The sequence below is a fragment of the Cottoperca gobio genome, chromosome 4 (assembly GCF_900634415.1).
Source record: "Cottoperca gobio chromosome 4, fCotGob3.1, whole genome shotgun sequence".
Classification (NCBI taxonomy): domain Eukaryota; kingdom Metazoa; phylum Chordata; class Actinopteri; order Perciformes; family Bovichtidae; genus Cottoperca; species Cottoperca gobio.
The window spans coordinates 23,638,456-23,665,651 of record NC_041358.1 but is presented as its reverse complement, the minus strand read 5'-3'; the positions used below and the strand labels follow the sequence as shown (position 1 = coordinate 23,665,651).

General features: G+C 43.4%; 2 protein-coding genes across 11 annotated transcripts in view; one reads left to right on the top strand and one right to left on the bottom strand.

Moving 5' to 3' along the window:
- Positions 1-930: 930 nt before the first annotated feature.
- Positions 931-13,729, top strand: LOC115006986 (unconventional myosin-Vb). Its single transcript, XM_029429618.1, has 35 exons — positions 931-957; positions 1,513-1,623; positions 1,719-1,887; positions 2,345-2,489; positions 2,605-2,761; positions 2,861-3,004; positions 3,114-3,195; positions 3,296-3,403; positions 3,735-3,847; positions 3,958-4,226; positions 4,697-4,778; positions 5,138-5,278; positions 5,756-5,887; positions 5,983-6,066; positions 6,152-6,268; positions 6,358-6,455; positions 6,627-6,713; positions 7,030-7,350; positions 7,784-7,940; positions 8,088-8,327; positions 8,445-8,654; positions 8,765-8,855; positions 8,966-9,114; positions 9,223-9,432; positions 9,596-9,696; positions 9,788-9,902; positions 10,161-10,266; positions 10,538-10,663; positions 10,911-11,062; positions 11,414-11,503; positions 11,636-11,768; positions 11,938-12,235; positions 12,590-12,764; positions 12,870-12,950; positions 13,039-13,729. Exons 1-35 carry the CDS (start codon positions 931-933, stop codon positions 13,198-13,200), a joined length of 4,983 nt encoding a protein of 1,660 aa, XP_029285478.1. The 3' UTR covers positions 13,201-13,729.
- The window catches only part of unc13a (unc-13 homolog A (C. elegans)), a 43,741-nt gene continuing 30,078 nt past the window's right edge, over positions 13,534-27,196 (bottom strand). For 2 of the 10 annotated variants that reach the window (XM_029429212.1, XM_029429218.1), the window contains 9 exons: positions 26,844-26,849; positions 24,694-24,723; positions 23,373-23,429; positions 23,160-23,240; positions 22,746-22,893; positions 21,879-21,935; positions 18,106-18,198; positions 17,204-17,363; positions 13,534-17,128 (listed from right to left, as the gene is read on the bottom strand). In XM_029429212.1, the coding sequence (XP_029285072.1) occupies positions 16,840-17,128; positions 17,204-17,363; positions 18,106-18,198; positions 21,879-21,935; positions 22,746-22,893; positions 23,160-23,240; positions 23,373-23,429; positions 24,694-24,723; positions 26,844-26,849 (921 nt within the window). In that variant the 3' untranslated portion in view covers positions 13,534-16,839. The remainder of the gene's footprint in view (positions 17,129-17,203; positions 17,364-18,105; positions 18,199-21,878; positions 21,936-22,745; positions 22,894-23,159; positions 23,241-23,372; positions 23,430-24,693; positions 24,724-26,843; positions 26,850-27,196) is intronic. The other 8 variants (XM_029429214.1, XM_029429220.1, XM_029429217.1 and 5 more) reach the window with 6 other exon arrangements.

The window sequence follows — 27,196 nt, the reverse complement described above, 5'->3', positions numbered from 1 at the left end:
AGCGACCACGTGGAGTGTAGCTAGTGTTAACCAGAGCTCAAACAGAGAAGGGTACAGAGGAATTGTATCACTTAATAAATAGAAATATACCAATGCTGTCATCATATAAATCATATGCAATCATATACAATGCAATGAACTGAAACAAGGTGATTAATCACAGAGAAGTTGCTTCCACACGTTTTATTATTGGCAGTAAAAGTAAATTTATTTCTGAAATAAGAGCTTCACTTTGAGCTTTTTTTCTTCTGTAAAAGGTACGAGATGAGTTACCTGGGATTCAAGGATCTTAGCCGGGACAGAGTTTGGAGATCGGACAGTAATTGGCGTCTCCTCCTTTAAGTAAGGGAAGAACAACGGCAGCTCTTCACATTTTTAGGAATTCAGTCTGATTAAAAATGTGAGTAAAGAGCTCAGCAATAACATCTGCAGCCTTTAAGAGATAAGGATCCAGATGATCTGGACCTGCAGACTCTGTAGGAGCAGAGGGAAGATGCATTTACATTTGAGCTGGTAAATACAGTCCAATCCTGGATCAAGTGTTTCGTTAAACTTTTAAAAGTACTGAAATGACTGTAACTATAGTTAAACCTGTGTTTTAGATGCATCTGATCCCCCCCCCCACATGTAGGTCTTCTCAGGGCCGCACTGTCTGACAGTAGTGAATTACACTCGGCACATTAAAATGGAGAAAGCCCTCCATCCAATCACTGCATCCTCCCACAGATTAACAGTTAACGTGACAGTGCTGTGTGTGAGCCTGGACAAAGTGCACAATTCTGTCACCAGGACACAAAGTGGCTTTTCTTGCGGAGGTGTGGAGGATACAGACTGCTCCTTCTCAGGAGGGACGGCAGATGTTACCTCTGTTGATTTAAAAAAGAATAAGAGATATATATCTATATATCTGGATGCTTTAAAATATTTAAGATGACATCGCTGGAGCTGTACAGCAAGGTAAGATTGACTTCAATATTCTTAAAGTGATTATAATTCTCTGCTGCAGGTCATTAAACGATTCATAATGATTATGATATAAAAACAACATGTAACTAAGTATTAATGTGTTAATCTTCCCCAGTCGCTCCCAGTTCTTCAGCCAATATGTCACAGTCATGATACGTGACATGTGTGTATAGTTTCTTATCATTATATTTGTAAACTTGGTGCTCAATAATGATTACAATTATAATAATAAAGCATCGATTAAAGCTTAATTTCGTAAAAAATGGGCTCATTATAAGCAAATTAGATAAGTTAGAAGTATGTAATGGCTAATCCATGTAGGCAATTTAGAGTAGGATGACCAGTGTTAATTTTTAACACCGTTTAGGAGCCTTTTATGCTGATGGGTGACAAATATCTTGTATGGGTGGGGCCAGGAAGTGTTGCACGTACCCGAAGAGTGTGGCAGAAAACCTTTGCTTTTCTGGACTTAAAAGTGGTCCAGTGTGTTCAACCTGCAACATCCATCCCCTCTTTATCGTTCCATCTAATCTGTTTACTTGTTAGGGGGCAAGTGTGTGGATTCCTGACCCCGAGGCAGTTTGGGTGTCGGCCCTGCTGCTCCAGGACTACAGCCCCGGAGAGAAGAATCTGCTGCTACAGCTCTCTAATGGAGAGGTGAGACATGCAGTAACATATTATACAAAATCATAAACCCCAGTGCCTTGAGAACACACACAACAAGAACTCCTAACTTCCTTCTTTATTGGTAGGAGGCTCATTACCCAGTGGGGTCCCCCTCTGATCTCCCACCGCTGGGGAACCCCGACATCCTGGAGGGGGAAAATGACCTGACAGCTCTCAGCTTCCTCCATGAAGCTGCAGTGTTGCACAACCTGCGGGTTCGATTCCTGGACTACAGCAGCATCTACACGTACTGTGGTGAGCACTGAAGGGGCGAAGGCAGACGGCCGAGGGAGATTTAAAGAATCGCAGCTGAAACAAGGGATGGTTGCCCAACTAAGAGTGTGACAACATTAGTCCTTTATGTCAGTCAGATGTTTTGTTGGCAGCTCCTGTGTGCTTCTGTCTGCATTATTACAGCTCATAATAACTATATTACAGCAGGTCAAAGGTTGATCACGGGAGGAAACTTCCTCGCTGCTGCTGGTTAAAGATGTAATTACATATTTACTGTTGTTTAAACGATGCAAAGTTTTCTAAATGTCACTCACTTTATTTTATTTGTGTGTTTATATACATGTGTTTGGTTCGGTTTAGACTAAAACTACGGGGGTGACAATGACATAGCTATTATAAAAATACATTTGTATTATCTTTCTCTTGAAAGCGAAGTCCTATCAATATGCGCAGTCTGTTTCTTTTCCCGTCCCTCCAGGTATCGTGTTACTCGCCATCAATCCCTATGACCAGCTCCCCATATACGGAGAGGAGGTGATCGATGCGTACAGCGGTCAGGACATGGCCGACATGGAACCTCACATCTTTTCTGTGGCCGAGGAAGCCTACCGCACTATGACCAGGTCAGAGGTCAAAGGTCATGTCATGACAACCGGGAATCTTTCAAAAAAATGTTTACAGTAAAAGCGACATTATTGCTTATGGTGTACTTGATAGTCACGCTCTCTGTGTGTACAGGGAGGAGAAGAACCAGTCCATCATCATCAGTGGAGAGTCTGGCTCAGGGAAAACCGTCTCAGCCAAATTCACCATGCGATACTTTGCTGTGGTTGGAGGAGCAGCACAGCAGACCAGCGTGGAGGAGAGGGTTCTGGCTTCCAACCCAATAATGGAGGTGATGGATGAACAGATTTATCACTTAGAAAAAAAAAAGGATTTTCCTCTCAATTATGTTTTTTTTAAATATCCAAAAAACACATTATTTTGCCTACAGTCTATTGGGAATGCCAAAACCACTCGAAATGACAACAGTAGTCGTTTCGGGAAGTACATCGAGATCGGCTTTGGCAGAAAAGGGGACATCATTGGGGCAAACATGAGGACGTATCTGCTGGAGAAGTCAAGGGTTGTCTTCCAAGTAAGCTCTTTATCAAGAGTGATGTTGAAAACAGTCCTTCATTTGTTAAGATTAAACGATTGTGCATCTGTTCCTGAACGTTGTCTGTATGTGTTTGTGTGCATGTAAGGCATCAGCAGAGAGGAACTACCACATCTTCTACCAGCTGTGTGCCTCCAGAGAGCTGCCGGAAATGAGATCCTTTAAACTGGGTGAGACTTCACAAGCTTGTTCTTAAAACTTTGCCATGTCTGCACAATGTTTTGTTTATAATAATGTCCATGTTGCGTGTGCTTTGTGTTTTTCCTCCAGATGCACCTGAGCATTTCCGCTACACCAGCCGGGGAGGAGAGATGCAGATTCCTGGTACTGATGATTTGTCAGACCTGGAGCGCACTCGCAATGCTTTCACCATCCTGGGTAGAGTATTTGCACACACACACACACACACACACACACACACACACACACACACACACACACACACACACACACACACACACACACACATCACCTTAGAAGACAGTACATTGACTTTACTGTAATGATTTACGTTGTGGGGGACTTGTAAACAGATTTATGTCCCCACTACGTCAGTAATACAAGCCCCTCCCCCCCCCACACACACACACACACATACACAATGTAACCCTAACCTGTTCAGACTCAGGTAAAACCTTTTATTTAACTAAATCATGTTGCTGATTAGGAGGATGAAACAAAAGTGCTGGTGTATTTGTTGAAATTGCAGGTGTGCAGCCTGACCAGCAGATGGAGCTCTTCAGGATCATGTCAGCTATTTTGCACCTGGGAAATGTCAACATCCAAGCCAGTGGAAGAAGTTCTGACCGGAGTTATATTGATGTAAGACACGTATGAATGTCTCCTGTCACCTGGAGGGATTCAGTTCTTCTATAAACATTATAAACATATACTGTAACATGTATATGTGAGTCTTTACTTTATTTTCTCAGGCAGACGACCGCCCTCTGGCTGTCTTTTCCAAGCTGTTAGGAGTAGAAGGACCTCAGATGGCCCACTGGCTGTGTCATCGCAGATTGGCTGTCGGGGGGGAGATGCTGGTCAAACCCGTGTCCGGTCAGCAGGCCGTAGAAGCCAGAGATGCCTTGGCCAAACATATCTACGGCCAGCTGTTCACATGGACTGTCCAGAGGCTCAACTCTGCGCTTCGCACCCAGAGGGGACAAACACATTCCTTTATAGGGGTACTAGACATCTATGGGTGAGTGATGAGCCTTTACACTGGACATACATTTGTTGCCTTATTACACTCTCAAGTTTACTATAGCTAAAGGGACAGTTCTCCCAAAATCAAAAATATATATTTGTCCTCTTACCTCTGGTGTTATTTAGAAAGAAAGACAAATATTTCATTCATAAAAGGGCTCACTGGGTCATGAGTTCTGGTAAGAGACATTGCTGTTGAGTATTTTAAATGATGTTGTTGGCACTTGTTGGCACCACAATCAAAGTGCCATCTAGTTTTATTAGATTTGAGAGAAGGCAGATATTTCTCTGGCCAATATCTCCAACACTTAACAACTCACACCAAGACAATCTAGATTGATAAGCAGCACTACAGGTAACACGAACAATGTGTATGTTTGATTTGGGGGTGAAATATCCCTTTAAGGTTATTCTGAAGTGTGTGTTGTTACAAAGTGGGACTGACAGTGTTTTCTCTCTGAGCAGCTTTGAGACCTTTGACCGGAACAGTTTTGAGCAGTTCTGTATAAATTATGCAAATGAAAAACTGCAACAGCAGTTCAACAGGGTAAGTCACCGGACAGGCAGACACGTCCTGTTTTTAGTTTGGCAAGTTCACGCACATTTTAACGCGGTGTAGACCTACATCACTTTACATTGTCCTGATTTTAGGGAATAAAGGTTTGTTTTACTCAGAGTGCAACATGCAGGAGGAAGTGCTGCTCTGCTCTCGACCTCTCTGTTGTGATGGTGCTAAGCACAATCTGCCCCTCCCAGTGTGATGATGTGTTGTTTTACAGCTAAGCTAGCCTCACTGTGAGCTCTTTTATTTATCCTCAGGATGGTCTGCCTCATTTAGAGTCATTACAGTTTATTTCATTTTGTCTTGATACTTTCTGAAGTTTGATATGTTGTGTTCGTCTGCAGCATGTGTTCCACTTGGAGCAGGAGGAATACATCCGGGAAGAGCTGGCCTGGAGCAGGATTGAGTTCAGTGACAATCAGCAGTGCATCAATCTCATAGAGGGACAGCTGGGCCTGTTTGATCTTTTAGACGAGGAGTGCAGGGTCAGTCATGCCGTCTCCCTCTGTCTTTTGTCTTTTCCAGAGGTGGAAGAAGTACTCACATCAATAATAGTAGCAATAATACAGTGCCGAAAAATATACTTGAAGTACTCATCTTTCAGAAATACATTATATGATTGAATTATGCATGAATGTGTTCATCACTTTAATGTTGCAGCAGGTAAAGATGGAGCTCATTGTTATTATTTTATACACTGCTGAGTAATTAAATGTAAATGCGTCATAATTGTTATTAGCTGGTCATATTTATATATCTGATTTTGCAAAGTAACAAAAGCTTTAAATATAATGGAGGAAAAAAGTACAATATTAGGCAAAATTGTATTTAAGTAAATGTACTTAGTTACTTTCCACCACTGGGCTTTTCCTCTGTCTATTGTTACATCTGTCTCACACACATTCAGCTCAATCCTCACATCCCAAGCTGCAGTCTCTGTGATCATTATCTGTGTTTATCAGATGCCCAAAGGTTCAGACGAGAGCTGGGTGCGAAAGCTGTACGACCAACACCTGACCAGCAAGCCCCACCCTCACTTCCAGAAACCACGCATGTCCAACAGCGCCTTCATTGTCCTGCACTTCGCTGACACAGTGAGTGATGAAGGTCAACACACAGAAACTAAAGGGACTCTGTGAATCTTTGGACTGTAAATGTGTTTAAGTTTAAGATTTCCTCTTTTCATCAGGTGCAATATGAATGTGACGGCTTTTTAGGCAAGAATCGAGATACAGTCTTTGAGGAGCTCATTAACATTCTCAAAGCAAGCCAGGTATGTGTTATGTGTAACACTAAACGTAGTTTCTATGTGACTACGGGATCACTCACTTGTGTCTGTGTGTGTTCATGTGCGTCAGTCCGAGCTGGTGGCTGAGTTGTTCCAGCAGCGGGGGAATGTTTCCTCTGTGGCTAATGGAAGTGTGCACTCAGTGAAAAGAGCCACCAGAGAACATAAACTGACAGTGGGCTTCCAGGTGAGCTGTTATGACTTTCATTTTCACTTCACTTCCTTTTTTGTTGCAGAATCTTAACTATGTTTCGGTGTTTATTGTTTTGGTGTCAGTTCCGTCAGTCCTTACAGATGCTAATGGACACTCTGAACAGCACCACTCCTCACTATGTCCGCTGTATTAAACCCAACGACCTCAAAGAGCCTTTTATGTACGTCGTTTTTTCTCCTGTCTTCTCGACATTTAAAGTTTATGCATTTGAATTAGATACTGGTGTGTGTGTGTGTGTGTGTGTGTGTGTGTGTGTGTGTGTGTGTGTGTGTGTGTGTGTGTGTGTGTGTGTGTGTGTGCAGCAAGCAGCCTAACAGCCTTGCTCTGTTAGGTTTGACCCGAGGAGGACAGTCCAGCAGCTGAGAGCCTGTGGGGTGCTGGAGACCATTCGCATCAGTGCTGCAGGTTTTCCATCCAGGTACTGAGTACTTCCTCGACATCCATCTAACTCTCTGCAAAGCTCTGGTAATATACCATTAACTACAAATGATGTGTACATTGTATAAAATAGATTTATTTCCTACCTTTTAGGCTGCATTTGTTTCAGTTTGTGGTTATATGGTATATCAATTCACTTTGAATGATTTAGAGATATAAAACATTGAGATAGATCACCCTTGACAATGACAATTTATTTATTTATATACTTACATGTTGGTCAAATTGGGAAGGAGTAGTAATGTAGATTTGTAGCCCGTCGATATGCAACAAGACTCTCGAATCTTTGTTTCCAGATGGACGTACGAGGAGTTCTTCAGCAGATACCGTCTTCTGCTTCAGGGTTCTCAGAGCCAGGATCAGGCCCAGGCCTCGTGCAGACACACCCTGCCTCAGCTCATCCCAGACTCAGACCAGTACTGTTTTGGAAAGACCAAAGTATTTTTCCGAGCCGGTCAGGTGGCTCTCCTGGAGAGGCTGAGGGCTGAGAGGCTGCGTGTTGCTGCTGTGATCATCCAGAGCCGGGTCAGAGGATGGCTGGCACGGATCAGATACACCAGGATCTGCTGGGCAACTGTCACCATACAGAGATACTGCAGAGGAGCTCTGGCCAGGCGGTGAGACGTGTGTGTGCGTGTGCGTGCGTGTGCATGTGCGTGTGTGTGTGTGTGGGGCTTGTATTACTCACGTAGTGGGGACATACATCTGTTTACAAGTCCCCACAACGTAAATCATTACAGTAAAGTTGTTGGTCACATTGGACTTGTGTACTCCCCAGAGGATTGACCTTTCAGTGATAGAAAATGTTATTTATCTGTATTTCTATATATATTTTTAAAGACAACTTGCTAGATTTATGTTTGGAGTTATTTCAGGTGAGCTACAATGTATTTTACGTTGCATAATAATATGTGGAAACTCACTAAATAGTCCGTTTCTTTCTGTATTTTGTGTAAACTTCAATCTCTAACACAACATTGCCAGAAATAGCCTTTTACTTTGAATTAAATATTCTACAATTACATCTCCTCTTTGTCATTTTGGCTGCAGACTGGCCCTGACGCTGCGCTACACCAAGGCTGCCTTAGTACTCCAGAAGACCTACCGCATGGTGGTGGTCAGACAGTTGTTCCTCATGATCCGACAGGCCACCATCACCATCCAGGCCTTCAGCAGGGGCACATTGGCACGCCGCAGATACAGACTGGTCAGCATTAAATTGCAGCTTTAATTATGTGTTTTCTTTTGTCACTTTGTCTTTGAAATTGAAATTCTGATCTATTTAGAAGAGAAGTGAATTGTGACTATTAAGTTCAGTTATATAGACATAACCTGAACTATTCTCCCTCCTCAGTTGGTGGCGGAGCGGGCTGCTGTGTTGCTTCAGGCAACAGTGCGAGGGTGGTTGGCGAGGCGGGGGTACAGGCGAGTACGTGCGGCGGTTGTGTTCATGCAGTGCTGCGTACGCCGCAGGGCTGCCAGGAGAAAGCTGATGAAACTAAAGACTGAGGCCCGTTCAGTGGAGAAGTTCAGAGCGCTCAACAAGGGCATGGAAGTCAAACTGATGCAGCTGCAGTTGAGAGCCGACCAGGAGGTGTGTGAAGGGGGTTTGATCCTGTGATGTGATGCTTGTGACCTCTAGAAAATGTCTGTTTCAAGAAGTCATTTTATTTCCTTTTCACATGATAAAGTTGTGTTTGTATTTGTGCAGGCCAGGGATGGTGCAGCTGTGAGAGAGACCCTGCATGCAGAGCGAGAAGCCACCGGTGCTGAGCTGGAGGCTTTGAGGGCGACGGTGCACAAACTAGAAAGCCAGAAGCAGGAGAAGCCTCCGCCCGGCCCCGTGATCAGCGAGAAAGAGGTGGAAGAAAGAAGGAGAGCTGAAGAGAAAGCCGCCCAGGACATCCTTCAACTCACACAAGTACAGACCCGAGAATAACTTGAACATTTCCTTTCCCATGACCATCTCTTGCAAGCTTAATTTTTAATTAAATTTTGATTCTTAATTCTCATTCTGTCTTATTGTTGAAGGAGTTGCAGGCCCTGCAGAGAGAAAAAGACAGTTTGTGCAGAGAGAGAGAGGATCTTTCTGCTCGCTTGTTTGAACAAAAGGCACAAGAAGGTAGGTTATCTCACTTTGCAGCATCGTACAGAGTACATTACTTCAAAGCTAAACCATCTGTCTTCTTTCTCTGTGTGTTTCCCTTTGTGTGTGTGTGTGTGTGTGTGCAGAGTGTGTGCATCATGCTGTGTCCCAGGCGAGTGCAGCTCTGAGGGCGGAGCTGGATGAGGAGAGGAGAAAGTATCAGGGTCTCCTGAGAGAGTTCACCAGACTGGAGCAGAGATACGACAACCTCAGGGAGATGAGTCTGCTCACTGAGGTTCATAACTACACCTACAGACACACTTAAAAACGTTCGCAAAAAAAATACTATTTTGGTCCAAAACTCCCTCTTGGTTGCTGAGGGTATTTGTTCTCCTCACAACAGCGCACCAAGGGCCACAGAAGGATGGACTCCGCACAGAGTCTGAGCTTCGAGCCTCTCTCTCCCTCCCCCACCACGCTGTCACCCCCGTCTCTCACCCCACTCTCACCCTTCCCATCTGCTTTCCCTTTCCCGGAGGAGGTCCGCAGGGTCAGTGTGACGTCTCCCGCCTCGGAGAGGAGAGTGTCAGTGTGGAGCTGCGAAACACCAATTGTGAGAGAGTGTAGGAGTAGGAAACTTCCCTCAAGTTTGGTGGCGAAAACATTTCTTTTCACCCCTATTATGATTGTTAATGCTGAATGTATGCCAGCGTGCTTTACTAACATTATCTCATCAGGTCAGGCAATAAAATGTCACACTGTGTTTGCACTGACAGGAGCAGTTGATGGTGAGTATGGACGTGGCCAAAGACCCGGCAGTGAAGATGAAAGGAGAGGACCTGGCTCATGCTTACGACGCTGTACGAGTGGCCAACAAGTCAGTCTGTCACTTGTGTATCAACTTGCTTTTCCTTGCGATTTATATTTGGTGTATTAACTCTGTTATCTCTGCCTTTTGTCTGTGTCAGGCTTCTGGAGAGCCAGCTGCGTAGCCAGCACAGTCAGAGGGAGGAGGAGCTGGAGGATCTGAGGTGCCAGCTCAGTCAAGCGATCTCCACTTCTTCCTCTGCTGCACGGCGACAGGTATCGACTTATAAAGGATGATATGAAGTAGTAATGAACTGACTTTATGATGCTCCCATCTTCTCAAAAGTGCCTTCTTACCCTTTTTCCTAATCACAAACTCTCTGACGTAACCACACACGGTCTATAAAGTGAGAGCCAGTGGCTTCTTGTAATCCCGTTTAAGCTTTTTCTACTGTTTCCGACTGAGAGTCAGTTCAGTTTAGAGCGTTGGATATGAGCCACAAATCCTGAATGTGAGTGTGTTTGTGTGTAAAGGAACCGCAGGAACTACTTGAGGCCAGAGAGCAGGAGTGTGTCAGATTGAGGAGAGAGTTGAAGGAGCTTAAAAACACGGTCTCCCTCAGACGACTCCTGACACAAGGTAAGATTACATCAGAAGCTTCAAGTCAGAGCTTTGGGTGAACTGTGCACTTTCAGAATAAAGCGTTTGGTGGTTTTATGAAGTTTTCACTTGACGTCCCAGCATATAGCTATGTTTGGATCCTTGATTTATATTGCTCCTACAGAATAACACTGTACTAAAAATATCATTAGATCAAAAGTTCCACATATAAAGTATCTTCTCTGACATCCATCTTGTTTTTTCTTGCTGATGCTGCTGTTTCAGTTGTTTGTGTTGTGATGTTTTCCAGTCCTCCCATCAGCTTTCACACCAGAGACGTCCTCCTGTGCTTCCCGACCGAAGCCAGCAGCAGTAACAGGTTTGCTTGAATGCAGGAAGAGAGATGAAACAAAGCTCGTCAAGAACCTCATCACAGGTGAGACCGTGAACAATAAACATTAACAAACTCTATGTTCAGGTTTTAGCACAAGGATTCACACATTCATTCTTTAAACGCTTTAGAAACAAGCCGATGGGATGTTGAGATTACAATTGTGTAGCGTTGCCTCTGATGGTGATGTGACGCACAGGATTAAACTTGAACTTCAACTAACTCTGACGCTGACAAATATGACCTGGCCTTGTTCACTCTGCCACTGCGGCTCTCTCTGTCCGTGCTCCAGACATCCGCGTTGACAGCGCCCTGTCTCTGCCTCCTGGCCTGCCTGCCAGCGTGCTCTTCTTGTGTGTTCGTCAGGCCGACTGCAGCGGAGACCAAACGCACGCACGCTCACTCTGTAGCGCTGCTGTCACTGCTATGAAGGCAGCTCTGAAGGTAACCTGAGTTCTGAGTCTGCTTGCTGCACCATATGGTTGAGGTTTAATGTGTAAGGGCAGATCACATCACGTCGGGGAGCTTGTCTCTTACACAGAGGCATCGACAACTGACTTTGAACCACTTTTATGTCATTGTTTTGTCCCACAATCAGTCCTCTAAGGACAAAGTAAACCACAGCAAAGCCCATATACCTCACACACACACACACGCACACACACACACACACACACACACACACACACACACACACACACACACACACACACATATGCAAAATAGCACTGAGATCCTTTAGTGTCGATCGCCAAGTGACAATATAACCTTTTTTCATCCCATGTGTCCCTACAGAAACATAGTAAAGATGTAGATATGACCGCTCTGTGGCTGAAAAACGCCTGTCTGTTGCACGACCTGCTGACGCAGCACTCCCAGAAACGGGTAGGATTATTATTATTCACGTCTCATTGACTGAGAGCATCACAGATCATAATCATAGACATTAATAGAACATAATCTTTGCAGTAGTATCAATATATTTGACTAGATGAATGTGGACTGATTATCTTTCAGACCCTTGACTCAGATGAACTCGCTCCACTGTCCGTTGATCTGAGTGACTTGACCCGCGCCCTGAGTGACCTCTGTATCCAAGCCTATCAGCAGCTCCTCTCCATCACTGAAAAACGCCTACAAAACCTCATAGGTGCCATTATAATGAAAACACCACAAATCTTCCTCAGACTGTGAACGTTTTGCACATTTCTTTACAATATTACAACTTTATAACGGCACAGCTCTTCCACTTTTAATCCACATGTACTGTACATTCTGACAACACTGATAAAGGCTCTCCTTTCCACTTTCTCCTTCAGTGCCTGCTCTGTTGGAGAGCGAGACCATCCCGGGTCTGTCTGGCTCGGCATTGAAGTTGGGAATGTCCAGAAAGCGAACAGGCTCGGACCCCAGGACTGTGGGAGGCGACGCTCCCACTATGGCGGCGGTGCTGAGGGAGCTGGGAGCCCTTCACACCGCTTTGTCCCATCAGGCTCTGCCCTCGACACAGATGGAGCAGGCCTTCCATCAGCTCACCTACCTCATCTCGGCCTCCGCTCTCAACAGCCTGCTGCTGAGGAAAGACATGTGCTCCTGGAGTCGTGGCATGCAAATACGGTGGGAAAATACACAGATAAGTCTACATCTACAATTTATCACAATATTGTAATATTAAATGATATATACAGTGATTTAACATTGTAATCCAGTTGTTCCTAATCTAATTTGTAATTCAAATCTACTTTTTAGGACCTTAAATGAGGATTTTTTTAATGATTTTTTATAACATACTATACTTTAACCTTTTTACGGCAGTTTTTGGTATACTATATTAAGACATTTTCTTATGTCATATGGTATGACTTTTTTATGACAAACTCGTATCATTGTGTACGCCCTCTTTACAGGAAGTTATATGTGTAAACATATTACATAACTTATTAATCAGCCTGTCTTTCTCCTGTCACTCAGCTATAATGTGAGTCTGCTGGAGGAGTGGCTGCGGGGCCGAGGGCTGCTGACAGGGGGCGCTGTGGTCACACTGGAGCCCCTCATCCAGGCTGTTCAGCTGCTGCAGGCTGGGAAAAAGACTGAGGAGGAAGCAAAGGCCCTTGTTCGGACCTGCACTGCCCTGTCCAGCCAGCAGGTGGATCTATATCTGTCTGAATCATCTGCATCTGGCTTAATGAGAAAACTAATTGTGCAGTTAAAGTGAATATAACTTCCTTCTGGTATCTGTTTTGTTGAACAGATTGTGAAGATCCTGACCCTCTACACTCCCAACAGTGACCTTGATGAAAGAGTCACGCTGAATTTCATCCGTAGCGTCCAGGTACTGTCTTACAGCTGCAAGGGTTTCTTCTTTTTATCATTTTAAAGTAGTTGTGTCTCATGTGAGTGGTCTGTCTTTGCTCTTCTAGGGGCTTCTCAAAGGCTGTTCTGGCGGTCAGCCTCCGCAGCTCCTGATGGATGTGAGACGAGTGTTTCCTGTCACATTTCCCTACTTGCCTCCCCCCGTCCTCCACGCTGAGCAGTTAGTCATCCCAGACTCCCTCAAGATCTCGTTTCTACGCAGACCCTAGAACAGTATGCCTCTTCAGAGAACATTTGTTAATGTTTTAGCAAACTTTAATTCCCATCCTATTAAATTTAGTTATTTGAAATTTGAATAACTTCCAGGAGATGTTGTGAACTTAATTCCTCTCTGATTTTTTTAGTGGCACTAATGTTTAATTAATCTTTTAATTATCAGTGGATTAGTGTGTGCACTGTAAAAGGTCAGAGGTCAACACTGTAACTCTCAGCTAACTAAAACGACATGAATGCTAATGGAGCGCAGAAATATAAAGTGTTTCTTTATAAAAAAGATTTGCAGAAATAACAACATTTCTTAGAGCAGTTTGACAAACAAGCAATGAAGCTTTTCTTTCATATTTTATTGGAAGCAGAAACACAATGAGACTGCAGTCCCAGTAACCTCGACCCCCAATAAGAACAACTAGAATAAAAAAAACGCAGAAAATTAGAAACATCTTGTGTATAAAAAAATTCTCATGCCAGTACTTTGTACCACTACACATCATCAGTAATACATATTTATATATTCACAAACATTTGAAAAATAGAAAACAATAATGAAATATCAAAATAAAAGGAGACAACAATTGGCAATTTAACATCAAGTAATTATGCGTGCTGGCACAATAACATTTTTTTCTTTTAGTTTTATTGTTCCTATCATGCACTTTTTCTGGAAGTACAGGACCGGCGTCGCTGCGCAGCCGTCTGTCTTGTGTGGCCTGGTCAGCGAGACAGAACAGATCATGCATGTCTGTCTGCTCTCTGTGCTTTTTCGTTGTGCTTCTACATTTCTCCTTGTCCTTAACTTCTGTGTGCATTCCTGTTCCACATGCCAGTCCGATACCCCGACACGCAAACTGAGCCTCTGAAGGAGGAGACTGAAGTATCATTGTCAAACAGCAATAAATAAAGATTATTTTTTTCGTGGCATTTCCAGCTATGTGACAGTTGTGTACCTGTTATTAAAAGACTGTGCAGATGTCCCCTTGAATAATAATTTTAAAAACCCTGTTCACACTGGAGAGTGACTATCTTAGTTTAGGTAGTTCTTCTAAAACTGAGAAACTAGCGGTGTATTTATTTGGCCCTTTTTAAAATGATCTTATTTTTTTACAAATCACTTGTTATTCATCTCCAGTGTTCAACATGGCCTTCATATATCTTTCAATAATAGCTACATATCCAGATTGGGGAAACCACACACACATAATCTTCAACTGCACAGTCACCCAGAGCAAATATTCAAGTCTACAAAAGAGCAGCAAACTTCACTTCACATAGTCTGACGTGTTTGTTACATCCGAGCTATTTACAACGTCCAACAACAACAATCCATCCAGATTATTTTCCTCAGTGCTGAAAAGCTGTACAAACAAATCTCAGTCTCTAATCAGCTCTACTACCGCTGTGATATTTGGCCCATTACAATAGAGACATCATGTACAGCATATCAGACAAGCACTTGTGCTGATATAAGAATAATCCACAATGTAAACATTATAAGACTGCTTCAAAAATGACTCATCTACATATATTTTTATAGATTAGATGCATAGAGTTCAAGTTCTTACACCTTGTTCAAAAGAGGGGTCCTGTTAAATTATCCATTTACAAACAAGTGCTTTGGGGGGAACTTAAAAAAGAGGCAGAAATAGAAAAAACTAACAACACCCTGTCATTATTAAACTTGGACTATTTTTTATTTCCTAGCATGGATGCTGGATTCTTCACGACAAACATACACATCTCATATAGATAAATAAACCAATCAATCTTTTTAAAAAAGGGCATTCATGAAAAGTTCAATTAAGAGACATGCTGGACAGTCAATTCAAAACATTTAGTTTCACATGTAATTGACTCTAAGAAATGAATTTGCAGGATGACGTGAAGGTTTAATGTGTAATTCCTGTCATTCCATAAACAATTGCTGAAAAATAAATAAAAAAATCAGAGTATAAATGTGTTATTATGGGTGCATTAAAGACCCTGTGCTTCTAAATCTTCACACTACATCTCTACTAAGCTGTAGGCCCTCTTTTAAATGTCAGCGCCAGACCTGGTGAGGTCTGGATCTGCAGCCCTTCATCAGAGGTCTGACTTCTTGGTATCAGGGTTACAGCACCTGCAGCTGCATCAGTGAGGGACCATTGGTGGTATATCAACACTGATGTAATGCTCTTCCTGTGGTGCAGTGTGTGGGTTTGTGTCACCCACATAGATGTTTTTTCCTCAGAGCATGTTGCTTTCGCAGAGCAGAATCTCAGGTTTTTATAATCTCCTTACACACAGGTTTTAAATTGGCAATTAAAAAAATAATATTTAAGAAAAGGAAGTGGCAGTCAAGATGATAATGCACCTCTCCACGCCCAGTACAGGGCTGTCGGGAATGTTTACAGTAACACAAACATCGATGGAAATACCCATCATAAGAAATCAGATGCATCCACTTCAGAGTAAAAGACACTTTGAAAATCCTCCAAAATCTAATGTGAATATTAACTCCCCCCCCCCCCCCCCCCTCTGTGTGAAGTTCTTTGCTTGTGATGGCTTTCTGTGATTACGGGCGGCTACATGAGGTCAACAATTAGAACATCTTACAAACACACTCGCACATTATGAGCTCCACACGTGCTCCAAACACAGATTAAACATTCACACTCGGACACACATCTATTCGGATGAATCACGGGGCTTAAAGGCGTGCTTTCATCAGATTAATCTCTCTATACAGACACTATATAGGAGACAGACGTACCGTACGAGGGTCAACGAGACAGAAGGCATTGAGGGTGTCAGGCAGTGTGCTCTGTTACAGGGTAGACGGACATAAAGACAGACGAGGACAATCTTTCAAGGTCCATGTGGCCATCAAATAATCCTGTATATAACTTTACATATGTCCTTCATATTATATATTATGATGTATAGAATTATTTAAATATAAATATAATTTGGAAGAAAGCCGTAAATAAATATTCAAATGATCTTAACTTTATAGTGTTTTGTCCCCCGCCCGATATCTGGAATGTTTGAGGCCTTGCAGCCATTGTTGTTGTTGTTGTTGTTGTTGTTAATGTGTCAGTTGGACAGTTGGCTGGGCGGAGGGCTGGTCTTGGCATATTTAAGCGTTTATCTGTTGGCACTTTCTGTCCCTTCTCTAAATGGGTGCAGGGCAGGGAAGGGACGAGAAGAAGCCAAAATGTTAAACGCTACAAGAACGAGTTTTGTGTGTGTGTGTGTGTGTGTGTGTGTGTGTGTGTGTGTGTGTGTGTGTGTGTGTGTGTGTGTGTGGTATGGCGTGACTCACCTCTACAGACAGAGGAAAGTATATATATGCTCTTTGATTAAACTCTATGTATTTTTCATCAAAAGGATGGCTGATAATATCTGCACCAATAAAGACACTGGTGCTTTTCGAGGAAAATGATCGATGATTAGTTTAGCACTGTGTTCTTCCTACTGACATGAATGTGTTTACAGCACTGGATGTGTGGTGACTGTTGTCTTCTCTGTGCTTTTACAAAACTGGATCAGCAGGGCAGTGGCTAGCAGTGGCTCAGGAGAGCCCCAGGGCAGTAGGTGGCGACGTCTGATTGAGCTTCAAACGGGTTTCTTTTCTTTTGTTTCTGTTATGTCTCTTAGCTGCGGCCCTCCTCTGCAGAGCGCTGGTCCGACTTGAGCTTGACGAACTCCTTGGCCACGTCGTCGTTGTTGCGTTGGGAGAGGATACGCAGGACGGTGAGGCCCGTCTCGTCCATGTTGATGCGTTTACCCAGCGGCAGCCAGCAGGCGCCGCTGCCTTTGGAGGCCATGTCCTTCAGCTGCAGGACGGCCATGCCAACGGTGCGGTCCTCTCGCGCGAAGCAGTAGTCCTTCACACACACCTGCAGCTCGTAGCACTCAGGACCAACCTCGCTGCTCAGGGCGCTGCGGTGGAGAGTACATAGTTAACAACACACATTTTCTACGACCAATTCAATCATTATCAGTAATATTACTCACAAAATGAAGGATTCGTTGTATTTGGGAGCCCAACTGTTGTTCTTCGACTTGGTGGCGTACTTCCTCTTCTTGTCGCTGAGGTGAGGGCCGATGATATACACCTCCACAAATGGCCGGAATATTCCCTGCGTCTGCCACCTCAGGTCGTTGGCAGCCACCACTGAGATAGAGAGAGAGAGAGAGAGAGAGAGAGATGGACGGAGAGCAAAAGGAGTGGAAGAGAGTGGGAAGGTGTGGGTGATACAGAGAGTGAGTCATGACAAGGAAATGTGTGAAAATGTGAACCGGTAAAAAAAACAAAACATGAGTGAACAGGAAATTAAGAACAAGAAAATACTGGCTCTCCCTCAGGTCTCACATTCAGGTGTGGCTTTTATGCCTGTGACATATCATGGCAATATTATATATTACATATGACTTTCTACTGCCTTTGACATTAGAACAATGAAATGTTTATTACCAACTGTAAAGCTCGCACTCCTTTGCTTTCCTCGGCGATCATTTACAACCCACATACTGTATACTACAACACACAGGTGATCTCCATTTGATTTTGTATGTCAAGCCACATTAAATCTACGTTGATTTAATGCTGTAAAACAATAAAATGTGACTTTTTCATGTGAATAAATGAATGTGCATTCACTTGCACTCTAATCATGAAACTATTCATACAGTTATTGAACTTGTTGTGCATTGTCATAGTCAAATTTAGATTTGCACGCTGGTTTGATGCTGGAACACCACTAAAAGAAATGATTTCCTATGTGATTGGGTTTTCTTTTGTCTACCTGTTAACATACTGATCACTTGACGCCCAACTCAAGGACCAAGTGCTAGATCCAGAGCTTTAAATCCTATCGCATGTTCTTCATCAGTGTTTGGGGGAGAACGTGTTTTACCTTTCACTGTGACCTTGTGCTCTCCAGTGTTGGGGTGAGTGAATATCTCTACATGGATGGACACTTCTCCCACGGCGTCGTCCACCCCAGAGCCTGACAGGACAGAGAGCGACGGGCACGTTAATGCATGTGAATGTGGCAACATGGACTCTTGGTGCTCCTATCGCAGACCAAACACTCACACAAACCTCTGTGACCAAATTGTCTTCCTCATTTTTTGGAAAGGTTACAGACCAATTCCATTTCAATTTGATAAATTGAACATTGAAATGGATTTGACTAAAAACCTTTTGGCTGTTGCACAGAAAGAACATTGACTGACTTGTTTTTATGTACTAAATGAATCACTGTGTAACAGGAGGATTTAAAACAAGGCACAGTGATCTGCTTTGTGCATATGTTGTGGTCTGGAAGTGGACAGACAGAGCTGCTATGAGTGGGCATACGTTTGTAATATAGGGAGCGCTGCCATTCTCTGTATGCACTATAATTTATAATAAAATATTTACTGATGAAGCCTTTTGAAGTGGCAAAACATTTCTCAAAAACTCTACTCCTGCAGTCCAGTGGATATTTCTGTACAGACCTGAAATAACAATATTCATTTCTTCACTAAGGCATTCTGCTTCATGCTTAGACACCGACTGAATAGCCTTTGTACAGATTCAACAATTGAAAGGTAATAATTTGGATCCAGTGAGGACAGTAATTTGCGCCCACTCATAGATGCAAGTTGTCTGTTAGGATGCACAGTGATTAGTAAGAGGCAGAGAAGAAGACAGGAGAGAAGCTGGAGAAAGTCTACTGACAGTGTGGTTCCCCCCCCCCCGACATAGATCAGGTCAGGACATGCTTAGATGGATCTACACAGGTGGACACACCCATTCCTTGGGAAAGACTTTTACCCAAGCATGGCAAGAGGCGGGACAAGAAAGGGGGAAGGAGCTTACGGAGATGGAAGCAGCTCAGCCTCTCACATCTGTCGGCACTACTGTTACCCAACTCTCCATAATAGCTGTGCTGTGTGAAGAGCGTCTGGAGGTCAAGTTCCAGATCAATAGAAGGTTAGGTTATCAGTGGGTTTGTCGGTTTGTCAGCAGGATTAGTGAAAAACGACTTGACTGACTTTCATTAAACTTAGTGGAAAGGTGTAGCATGGCACATCTCAGGACAGGCCGTAGCCTCGGCGCAGGTCTGAGCTCTCAAGGTGCCCTAGTTCAAATATATTTTACTGTCTTTACCTAATGTTGTCATTATGTTTCTCCACAGTTTAATTTGACTATTGCTTGTTTGTATTTATTATTGCACGTCTGTACGTCCTGGAAGTGAAATTGAAGTGTTAAGGCAAGACGTTGTGTTGTACGGTGTACAGGTTGTGAAGCCCTTTGAGGCAAATCTGTCATTTGTGGCTGTAAGTACAATTTAATGACAGGGCTTACAGTATTCTAATATAGAGAATAAAGATTACAAATGGGTAAAGTCAGAGATAAACCCCCCCCCCCCCCCTGATCCAAGAGAACTCAACTCTGGACCAAGTTTAGGGCTTGGGTTCCTTGGCTCCATACTTCTAGCTGTACGGGAATTTCAGGGTAAAGAAGACTTTTGTCTGGGAGGGAGACGGTGGACAGATCTTTGTTCCGCGTCTCTGTGTTTGGTTTTGTGCTGCAGGAGAACAAGTGGTTGAGATCCACATACAACTCCAGAAGGATACGGTGACAGATGGACAATCATTTTCGATGTTTTAATTAGTGTCTTCACTTTGTCAACGGTATCTTTGTGGCGACGACCAGCAGCCTGTGTGTGTGTGTGTGTGTGTGTGTGTGTTTTCAACCAGCCGCCCACTAAACAAGGTGTCTGTGGGAGTTAGATGGCAGAGTGTTCCTGGCATGCAGCTCTCTGCATCTCTCCGGGGAGCATTATGGGATTGTTGGTCTCACTGCCAGCGGGACCAAAGGGAGCAGCAGTCATCCATCTGGGCTTGTCTACTCTATGGAGGACGTCCATAAAAGATGAGAAAGAAACTTTTCTGGCTTGTTGGCAGGAAGATGTTGCCAGGAAACCCAAGGTTTTTTTTTCTTTCTTCAACAACAATTAATAAGCAATCAGAAAGCACATTTTCCTACCATATTGCAAATCTTCACCAGAATAGACATTAAATCTCAAACTTGTACTGAGATCGAATCAAAGCGGTAAACTGCATATTCACAAATGAGATTATTTCTATTACAAACACCGAGCTCATAGCCTGCAGCGTGTAATGATGAGAGTCATCGCTGATCAGTAACAGTCGAGTTAAAAAGAATAAATTCCACTGGGCGTCGATCAGCCATCCCGCTCTGATCATGCTTGGAAAAACTATCCAGAGAAAGCTGCTTAGCAGGAAGTTAATTTGCATCCTTGTTACAGTCAAGGACATCCAGCAGCTGGCGGGAAGGCTAAAGGCACACTACTTTGTTCTCTATATATACCTCCACTACGGAAGCAGAGCGACCCCATTAGCAACTCAATTCCTAACAATGGAATTGAACAACTACTGGAAACTTCATGTTGGAATTTAAAGAGTGGATCGTGATGAAATATGATAAACCATCCGTCTGAATTCCCCTCTTTGAAACTTCCAGAAGGTCATTTCAAGTTATGCAATACATTTTTAAGTCTCTTACTGGAAACTTAAGCACTTACTACATACCGCTGTTGTCCGTTGAGAGGACTGTCAGGGTGCTGGAGCGTGTGCAACATTAAATAAAGTCCTCCTGTATGACTGTTTGAGAGTCAAATCTTTTTATTCTAATCTAAAGTGACAGATATCAGACCATGTGACCTGAGGGACTGTTTCTGATTGGCTCAATCTGTGGAGTGGGGGGAGGAGTTGAGCACCCTTTCTCATCACTGCTGTGGGGCAGGCTGCGCTGCACGTAGGAGCTGTGTGTGTGTGTGTGTGTGTGTGTGTGTGTGTGTGTGTGTGTGTGTTTGCATGTGTATGACTGTCTGTGTTTGTGTGTGACGATCGAGCAGACGAGGACAGGGAGCCCTCCCAGACAAAACTGAGCTAACAGCCATCATCGTTCTTCAAAATAATCCTAGTCCTCTCCATCAGTGTCATTGAACACAGAGGCGGGGGGGACGACGACTTCCTCTCGGTTTTCCTCACTGGAGACAGACAATGCGCTGATACACTGTGCTTCTGCTTCAACAACCTTAAGGACAGTCTCACTCAGTCACTTTGGCTCTGCTCAATCACTCCCTCTCGTCCACACACACACACACACACACACACACACACACACACACACACACACACACACACACACACACACACACACACACACACACACACACACACACCCCTCTCTGAGTGACATCATGCTGGATCAGGATTCCTCCACACTTTAATGCATTTCTATTCTTCTCATCTGATGTCAGCACATCATGCTTTAGTGTCTGCTCATACATACAGTCCATGGCGTATGTATTCAGTGCAGTTCCATACATACAGACATCAGTGTGTACATTACATGCATGAATGCATAAAGTCTATGTACTTATTGTTACGATGGGCATGTACAGTATGTGTGTGCAAAAAGGCAGAGATAGAGAAAAAAGACGTTCAATCTGTGCATTGTATTTGTCTGTTGGGATGAGATCGAGCAGGCAGGGGAGTTTCGGGATGCACGGGGTGGGTGGAGGGTGGAGGGTGGAGGAAGTTGGGCTTTGGTCAAGAGGCTTTCCGATAGTCCTGGATGTCTCAGGCCCTGAGCCTGAGTGCCACATACCCTTCTCTGGGTAAACATCCTCACTAGTGGTGAACCTCACCCCCTTCCCGCCGAACACTGGCCCACAGACGGGACAGAAGGAGGTAGTAAACAGAGAAAGAAGAAACACGTAGAAATATGAGGTTTGCAGAGGTGGAATTTAAGAATAACAGAGTAGAAAAACAGACCAACATTTATAAGTCTTGTCCATAACGATGGGAGAGATCCTGATGGATGTATTGTTATTTCAGTCAAATCAGCTATTTTTTTTATTCTTCAGATCTGCTGTGCAACCCTCCAACATGCAAAACGGACTTAGGTATGCTCCAAAAGCCACATGGCATTTTGCTAATTAAATTTTAAACGATCATCCGCTCAAATGGCATCGCTACCAGCGGCGCTCGGGGACAGTGTGTCAGCATCAGCGCTACCGCATAGATGATGTTATGTAGCCATCTGACGGTAAGATGGATGCTGAGCAGCAGAATCAAAGAGCGAGGGAAAAGAGGAGGCGGGTATTTATTTTTTCATTGCAAATAGCTGTCAGATCGTGTAAAAAAGAATCTCTGTGTTTTCCCAAGGCTGGCTACCAGGAGAGTCAGCACTTCAGAGCAGAGAGAAAATATTGTGCAGCTACAGCCTAGACTTCATGCTCTACAAAGCATGTGAGATACTTTCAGGATAGAGAGCTCAGCAATTGGGAAACCCTAATATCAGCACACAGAGACACACAGAGCACAGACAGGGAGACACTGACCTCAATCAGAGAATTACGTAACATGAGACATTAACTTCACACGTGAAGATACTGGAAGTAAAGAGAATTGAAAGTCTGCCAAATCCAGAGAAAGGGAAGAGCGGCACAGAGAGTAAAGACCATTAGGTTACCTTGTGCGTTCTGTGATGAGACGAAGGTCTTAATGAGTTTGTCTGTAGCCTGTGTGTAGAGGGACAGGGCGTAGTGGAGAGACAGGAGGTCAGGACTCTTCTCCAGGAAAGTCTTCTTCAGACCCACACCGCCAGCATGGAAATATTGCTAACATACACACAGACAGGCAGACAAAGTAGAAGACAGCTGTTTCCAACTGCTGAAGATTCCTGGAAAACCTTTGTTCATATAAGAAAAAGGGATTTAAAATGTGTATACAATAATCCAGAGCTGCAATGATTGATGGATTAATAAATTAGCTAATTATTCTATGAATCAATTGACAGGAAACTATTCTAATAGATGAGTCTTTGTCAACATTAAGGTGGCTCCGAACAGTAAAAGTCCTTTCACATATAGCAGTGAGTTTATACCTTGATGGTGTCCAGGGCGAGCTCTATCACAGCACACTGCTTCGGGGAGAGTGCTTTGGCCTCTTCTCGAACCATGTGCTCCTGAAGACAAAAACAATAGAAGCACAGACCAAAATGATCCATCTGTCCATTCATGTTTTCTGGGCAATTAGAGTCTTGATCTGAAGCACTGACGCTAGTCCCAGAGCATAACGGTGTACAAATATAAAGTACCTTCAGCTTGGACAGCTGTCCCAGCTCCTTGGCAGCGTTAAAGATGAGCTGAGTGCCCTGGAAGAGACAGAAAGACAGATAGAAGAAAGGTGGATGAAAGGAGAGAGAGGAGTATTGTTATTATCACAACAATGCACGGACAGCAGTGAATGGCTTAGTGTCACACAGAGGACACACACACACACACACACACATTCATAAACAGTCACTCTAAGCCGCTTTACAGATGTCAAGTTACTTTTTCCTTGAAGTGCTGTTATCGCACTTATCTGTGTTTTATTCATTCCAAATCATTACACTCCGCATACAAACAAACACACATGCACACACACACACACACACACACACACACACACACACACACACACACACACACAGAGAGACATTTCAGTACGTATTGAAGGGAAACAGGCTCAGCTTGTAGTGAGGGGAAGAAAGACACGTGCACTCATGAACACACACACACACACACACACACACACACACACACACACACACACACACACACACACACACACACACACACACACACACACACACACAAGCAGGTATTTACTGGATGTCCAGCCTAATGCAATACTTTGGTAAGAGAATATGTCACTAAGTGCTGCCGACCACACCCTCAATCCTATCCTTGGTTACAGCCTTTGGCATGAAATACACTTTTAGTATATACAAACAAAACATAATAGTTAATTTTATAAGAAGAAATATAAAAGTGTGCGCTGTTGAAACTGTGATGTGTCTACATATTTAATTTGTTTCAGAAACTTCAGATTCAGTCAGTGATGCCTTGCTGGGTCATGTAAGAGTAACCCAGCTACCCTCCATTGCTCCATTATGTTAAAGGTCTCCCCCTACTTTTGCGGCTAAAATGCACCACAAGCCGAAGGTCAAAGTGACAACCTTCACTTACTTTGCCTCATGAGGCTCATGAAGCTCAGCCGCTTTGACTTGCAACGCAACGTGCAGCTGATCCGTGTGCTATTTTTCCTTCTGTGTTGCATTGCAGAAATGAACAAAACAGCACATTGTGTTTGAAATCAGAGGGGAATTAAGTGACGATTAAACTCCTTGACGTATGCGTTGTGGTGCATTTGAGCTGCAAATGTGTGTGTATGTTAAAGTGTATGACCTGCGGTGAGGCTGTTACAGCATATAAACAGCACTATAGAGAAATGTTATGTAAAAACAAAAGTGAAAAATCTATATTTCCACTGCTTTGTTTGACTGTCGAGCTGAGGGAGCGAGACGAAGAAACGAAGAGACGACATAGAGGAGAGAGACAAGACACATTGATCTAAAGGGGTTTAGTCCTTACATCACTGTGAGAAGCATTCTTCAGCCTCCCCTGCAAAGAGAGCATGTGGTTAATACTTCAAGCTGTGGCCAGTCGCTGCAGTCTGACTCTCATTGGTTACATGAGAACATGCAATCAAAAGTGCATATATTGTTTTGCAAAATGTAGAAAGAAATGTGAGGATACTGCCGTGTCAGTGCCGGAGATGTCACCACCTTTCAGTTAGCTAATTAGCTTTCCCTTCAAAGCAACAACAAATCAAAATTTAGTGCTTTTCATCAAAAACAAAGAAAACATAGTTTAACAACAGGCGTAAATGGATGCTGGGAAAACTTACTTGAAAATATGCAGGTAACATTTGCTACCACTGTATTGTGTTCAAAATCTATTACTGTGCTATTTTATGGACGGCTACAATTACTACGTGGTCTGGGGGTCACGTCACTCGTAATTACTTTACATGCTATTTACTGCAATAACAGTGATAGGAAACAAAGAGAAAATTGTACAGTTAAAAATCCTAACGTAACTTGTAAAACATGTTGACATCAAATGCCATGTCGCAAAATATACCCCGTTAACTAGTTCAATACTTATTCACCTTCATGTCTAGAGTTACAGAGATGATTAGCTTAGCTTAGCTTAGCATACAGACTGGAAACAAGAGGAAGCAGCTAGCTTGGCTTTATCTCCTCCATCTATCAGCACCTCTAAAGCTCATTAATAAATACATTATGTCATGTTTGTTTAATCGTTACACAAACACAATGTAGAAATGACAGGTTGTGATTCTATAGGGACTTATGTGCTGCAACTATTTCACGACTCTAAGAAGGCAATGCGCCCTGTAACTCTCAGAAAATCCAAAATTGTCAGTTTATAATTTCCTTTTGTGTACGGATTAAACAAACAACAAGTTCACTTGTGAGCTTTGGAGGAGCTGGTAGGTGGATCTTTTTAACTGGAGTAAGCCAGGCTAGCGGTTGCCCCCTGGTTCCAGTCGCTAAGCTAAGCTAAGCTAAGCTAAGCTAAGCTAAGCTAATCAACTCTCGCTCGATACTTACTGCACAGATATGAAATTGGTTAACCTAATTGGTTATTTCATTACTTAAGTAAAGGAACCAAATACTTCCTCCACCACTGGTTACACTTGATGATAAACAAGAAACAAGCACTGACGATCATATGGGCCGAGAAACAGACATTTGAAAACACATCACTTCCTGTGCGACACTAAAGAAATGTTTGCTTGTGCACTACCAAGTACACCGTAGCATAAACAATTCTCCAAGGTCTTATTTTAAACTAGATGCCTTGTTATATCCTGTAGGAGTCAGTATGTAATAGTAGTCACATACTGAAGAGCTTTAAGATTTTTCTTTTACCAACATCAACTCAAACCAATAACATCTTGTAAGAAAAGCTATTCCAGTGACATGATACCAGCATTACAATCATAGTAACAACAGAACATGAAATCAAACCAGGACAGACCAACATGACAGGTCTGCAGAGACATACAGTACAGTGTTGTACAGTATACTGAGAGAAGACTGCAGTGTTGAAATAGATCAGATGCAAGCAACGAACCCACAGTGGGCGGTGGAGGGGGACACAGTTCAAACAGGTGGGGACAGTGGGGGGAGGGCAGAGGTTTTAGAAGGAGGGAAACGGGCTGAGGGTGGGGCAGGACACCAGATACCAAGCCACCGAGAGATCAGAGTCACCCCACCAGAGTCCCAGTAAAAGGACACAATGCATGAGAAGAAACAAGGCAACACCAGGCGCAAGAGAGGAGTACCACTTCCTGTTTGAGGAGAGTGTTCAGGAAGAGGAGACAGCAGACGAGGGGGGCACTGATTGGTGGAGATTATTGAAGGGAGTGTGGGACCTATCAGAACCAGTCAGGAATGCACCATGCTTCTGTCCACTCAAAAGAGAGACAGTGTTGGAAGAGGGAAGAAGAGGACGAGGAGGAAGAAGAAGAAGAAGAAGAAGAAGAAGAAGAAGAAGAAGAAGAAGAAGAAGAAGAAGAAGAAGGGGACAGATCTGTGAGAAGGGAGCGGGTGTGATGTGGGATAAAAAACAGGGGAAGATCGCAGCCACATATAGCAGAGAACCAACCACCGTGGACGGACAGACAGACACACACGCAGGAGTGCTGTACTTACAATCATCTGTGGAGGAAGAGCGGTGGGAGCGGGATGTAATAGTAATCACAACAACAACAACCAGAGAGAAGGGTCAGTCAAAGCTGCAAAGAGCCCCACATCAATAAAAAAAAAAACACAAGTTTGGGCCTCAGGGCTGGAGGGATGCGGACCAATTGGTACCTGTCTAAAGCCTGGAGAAAGTCCAGGTAGAAAAGTGAGAGGGGCCAGCGAATAAGTACATTTATTACAACAAAATGTCTTTGAATAGAGCAAATGAGAGTTTTGGCTTTTAACAGCAACTTCAAATGAAACAATTTTCAAGGGATGATCATTTACACACATTAGGAGTTCACTCTCTTCTCCTGTTTTTG

What these genes read in the sequence shown, in the direction of transcription:
- LOC115006986 (XM_029429618.1), top strand. Translation starts at nt 931, where the DNA reads ATGACATCGCTGGAGCTGTACAGCAAG. An exon ending in AATGAGATCCTTTAAACTGG is followed by an intron (nt 3,196 to 3,295) that starts GTGAGACTTCAC and finishes TTTTTCCTCCAG; the next exon opens with ATGCACCTGAGCATTTCCGC. An exon ending in AACTGACAGTGGGCTTCCAG is followed by an intron (nt 6,269 to 6,357) that starts GTGAGCTGTTAT and finishes TTTTGGTGTCAG; the next exon opens with TTCCGTCAGTCCTTACAGAT.